Raw genomic sequence first — 4342 nt, forward strand, 5'->3', positions numbered from 1 at the left:
TTGGGTTTGTGGGGGGCAGTAGAAGAAATAGCCAGCGAAAAAGAAGAAGAAAAAAGAAAAGCAGCAGCAGAAGGAGGAGCAGCAGGAGGAGCAGGAGCAGCAGGGAGAAGAAGAACTGCAGCAACAGAAAAAGAAAATGCTGCTGCTGGTGATACAAGATACAAAAGGAAAGATTATACACATAACAACCAGCTTTATGCAGACACACAACAGCAACAGCAACAGCAGCAGCAGCAGCAACAGCTTCTCCAGCAGCAACAGCAGCAGCAGCAGCAACAGATGCAACAGCAACAGCAACCGCAGCAACAACCACAACAGATGCAACAGCAACAGCAGCAACCGATGCAACAGCAACAGCAGCAACAGATGCAACAGCATATGGAACTGCAGCAGCAGCAGCAGCAACAGCAACAGCAGCAGCAGCAGCAGCAGCAGCAGCCATTGGTTGAACACAGCAGCAAACGCCGAGCTTACCGCTTGAATTTTTGGAGTGAAGAAGAAAACGAAGAAGAGGAAGAAGAAGAAGAGACAGAAAAAGAAGAAAAAGAAAAAGAAAAAAAAGAAAAAGAAAAAGAAAAAGAATATTGCGCTGCTACGGATATAAACGCTCTTCTGTGCTCGTCAGATGCGGGGGCTGAGACAGAGACAGTTGGCTTCGGTTCTCCTTCTCCTCTATCTAGAGATATTCCTTCTTCATACGAAGCAGCAGCAGACGCCGATGCTGCTCTCAAAGAAGCTGCAACACAAACAGCAGCAACAACACCAGCAGCAGCAGCAACAGCAGCAGCAGCAGCAGCTGCTGCTGCTGCTGCAGCAAGAGGAACAGACACATATTTCCATATGGCTGTGGGGGAGGAAACAGGGGCTGCTGAGACAGCCGCGGGAGCGCCAGCTGCAGAGCTGCAGCGGCAGAAACATTTTGATCGTATTGGTCAGTTGGTGGCTGCAGCGAATCCAGCAGCACCCAACGCAAAGACTGTAGCAGCTGAAATAGTTTTTGAATTGCTTGCACTCGTCAACAGAGGGCTGCTGCCTGCTCCTCCTGCTGCTGTGCTGCAGCAGCTGCAATCTGCTGCAGCTCGTCTGGGGGTCGACTCAACACAAATAGTTCCTTCGGCTCAGACCAGCGCTTCTCTGGGGCCCCCGTCAGATGAAGGGCGGGGGTAGGTAGAGAGAAAAGAGAGAGAGATGCAAGAGCCCTCTCTGGCTTTCTGCAGCTGATGCTCTCGTGTTTTCGTTTGCATTTTCAAGAAAATTTATTCATAAATACCTTCTTTGGCTTCGCACATAAACTTATTTTTTGAACTGCTTGATGGATGCAGACGGCCGTAGTGCAGTCACTGTAGCGGTAGTGAATGTAGCTGCACGGAAACCTCGGCGCTACGAGCCCCCAAGGCCGAATCTTTTGTAATATTTCAGGAATTTCGTATAAATACTTTATTTAGTTTCAGGTTTCCCTCGGATCACTCAGCTTTCCCGTAGAATTCCTGCTGAAACCTTTCATAAAAATATGCGTATTTCAGGTGTCTGTACACCCCGCTGCCGAGTTGAATTTGCACTTGAACGTGAAATATGCCGCGGATCGGCGATGAAAAGGTTGTTTTCTTTGGAGTTTCTTGATTTATTTTTGGAAATGCATGCAATAATGCATGCAATAACGAAGATATGTGCGGCAGCGGTGTTCGTGTTTCCGTCTTTGGCTCATGCTGAATACACAGAATGGTGCGAAGCAGCGCCTGCACCAGGGAAACCTGAAATTGCAGTTTGTGTTCCTTATGGCGTCGGCACGGCGAACTATATGTTAGAAATTTTGCCTGCATACGGCCCTGGCGTGGACTTGGGGTGAGAGAGCTGAGAGGCGTTGCAGAAAACAGAATATCACCAAAACCCTAAACCCTAAACATGAATACTAAACCCTCTGTATAGGACGGATGTATCCGTACAACTTGTTGGCAGAGCTGGTCGTGTGACACCGCCGATAGCGATTGCCTCTGCATCATCAGGAACGCAGAAACGGTAAGAAACGAGTTGAATGAAAGCCTGAGTATTATATAAAAAGATAAAATAATTTCGACGAATATAAATAAATAATTAAATAAAACAAGAAAACTTTATTGTTTTTTTTTTTTAGTGTTTTTGTTGAATCCATAGACGTCGGTGACCCCGAAGAAATTCAAGCGAAAGCTGCAGGCAGCGGCCTGTGGAGGTGTCAGAGAATTACTGTATGGAAGGACTTTCGTTACTGGCTCTTTGACTGTGTGGGCGAGCTATCAACAAAGCATAGAGAAGCGGTCCGCATACACACAAAAAAAAAAAAAAAAACTATAAACCCTAAACCCTAAACCCTAAACCCTTAAAAGTCTGAAATATAATAATTTAAAAAAAAAAAAAAATTTTTGTTTTATTTTCTTCGTTTGCAGACTTTCACTCTCTCCGGAAATAAACTCTATCAGGCGGTCATTCAAACAGGCAACGATGAACGCGGTAACATAAACCCTAAACCCTAAACCCTAAACCCTAAACCCTAAACCCTAGTAGACTCTAATAAACCCTAATACATCTTAAACCCTAATAAAACCCAATAAACCCTAAACCCTAAAACGCCCTATAGGATAAACCTACTAGACCTTGAACCCTAATAAACCGTAAACATAAATAAACCCTAAACCCTAAACCCTAAACCCTAATATGAACTCAAAACCGTATCTAGACATCCTAAGCCGATCAAACCCTAACGCGTACAAAGCCGTACTGATCCCACCTAAACCTTATACCCCCCTAAACCCTAAACCCTAAACCCTAGACCCTAAACCCTAAACCCTAGAGTATGAATTGTTGTTTCTTTCTTTTTTTTTTTTTTTTTAGCTGGAACCACNTTTTTTTTTTTTTTTTTTTTAGCTGGAACCACCGGGGCAATACAGCTGACTATTAGCGGCTCCTACCGCCAGGCCAGCCCAAAGACAGTGCTGCAGGGAATCAAACCAGGGAGAGAGGAGAGAATATCTTTTCGTGCTGCTGATGGTTAGTATATATATATATATATATATATATATATATATATATATATATATATAATATAATATAATATAATATAATATAATAATATAATTAAAAAAAAAAATAATTTTTATTGAATTGCTGCAGTGGGTGAATTACAGTCTATTTTGCTGCACAACACGGCCGAAGAAGATCCCTGGTACTGCGAGACCGTCCGCATAACAACAGACAGCAGCAGCAGCAGCAGCAGCAGCAGCAGCAGCAGCAGCGGGGGCAGCAGTGTATCTTTCACAGTAAAGCGGTGGATAGGGAGCCCGTATGATGCTGCTGTCTCTGTCTCTCTGCGGCCTTCTCTAGACACAGATGCAGCCCCCCAAGACGTGCAGTGCCACACCAGGGGCTCAGACCTCGTCACCCTGTAAGAAAAAAAACACACACAAACATACTATGCATGCATGCATGCATGCGGGTTTACATGCTTGTGTATTGATCTCCACATATGCTTGTATGTATATGCATGCATGCATGCATGCAGTCACAAATATATCTGCATGCATGCAAACACGTATGAATATATCGTCGCCAATCAGCATGCATGCATGCATAAATACATGCATTACATGCATACATGTTCCTGTTCCCACCAATCACTGCATGCATGCATGCATGCATGTATGTGTGGCTAGATGAATAGAGGTCTATTATAAAATTATATTCCGCATGCATACATGCATGCATGCATGCATGGATGCATGCATGCATTCCCACCAATCACTGCATGCATGCATGCATGCATGCATGCATGTGTCTAGAGGAATGGCGGCGTATGAGTTGTGTATGTGTTCAGGTCTCCGCGTAATTTATCTACATTTAAAGTTCGTTGCCCAATGAACTGCGGCGCTGCAGTTTTTGCTTGGATAGAGGGGGCCTCAATACACCCTTCTTCTTCTTCTGTGTGTGCTGCTGCTGAGTATGATGGTGTTCTATCACCCTCTGGTAAGGATATTTGTACTCTTCTCTTTATTTATATTCTATTTCATTTGTATATTTCAACGTCTGCTGCTGCTGCTGCTGCTGCTCCTGCTGCTGCTGCTGCTGCTGCTGCTGCTGCTGGTGTAAACAAACAGGCGGAGTGGTGGTGGTTACTGTCGTGGGCCCTCTACCTCACTACTCGGGTCTTCCTCCTTCTAAGCCAGGAGCTGGTGAGTTGGGGTGTATAGGCAGCTGGGGTGTATAGGCAGCTGGGGTGTATAGGCAGTGTATGTGTTGGGGTGTATACGCAGCATATTTATATTATCTTTTTAAATCCTAATTAATACAACTTTCTTTTTTTTTTTTTTTTTTT

At 44.4% G+C, this 4342-nt stretch overlaps 1 protein-coding gene across 1 annotated transcript in view; it reads left to right on the forward strand.

The window, feature by feature from the left end:
- The window catches only part of EMH_0081910 (scavenger receptor protein SR2, putative), a gene marked incomplete at both ends in the record, with an annotated part of 7000 nt that extends 3581 nt beyond the window's left edge, over window positions 1-3419 (forward strand). Inside the window, 4 exons of the mRNA XM_013494249.1 lie at window positions 159-1163; window positions 2132-2291; window positions 2421-2484; window positions 3145-3419. Of these exons, the coding sequence (XP_013349703.1) occupies window positions 159-1163; window positions 2132-2291; window positions 2421-2484; window positions 3145-3419 (1504 nt within the window). The remainder of the gene's footprint in view (window positions 1-158; window positions 1164-2131; window positions 2292-2420; window positions 2485-3144) is intronic.
- Between the last annotated feature and the right edge of the window lie 923 nt (window positions 3420-4342).

This window comes from Eimeria mitis, genomic scaffold, assembly GCF_000499745.2.
Source record: "Eimeria mitis Houghton genomic scaffold, Emh_scaff109, whole genome shotgun sequence".
Taxonomy (NCBI): Eukaryota; Apicomplexa; class Conoidasida; order Eucoccidiorida; family Eimeriidae; genus Eimeria; species Eimeria mitis.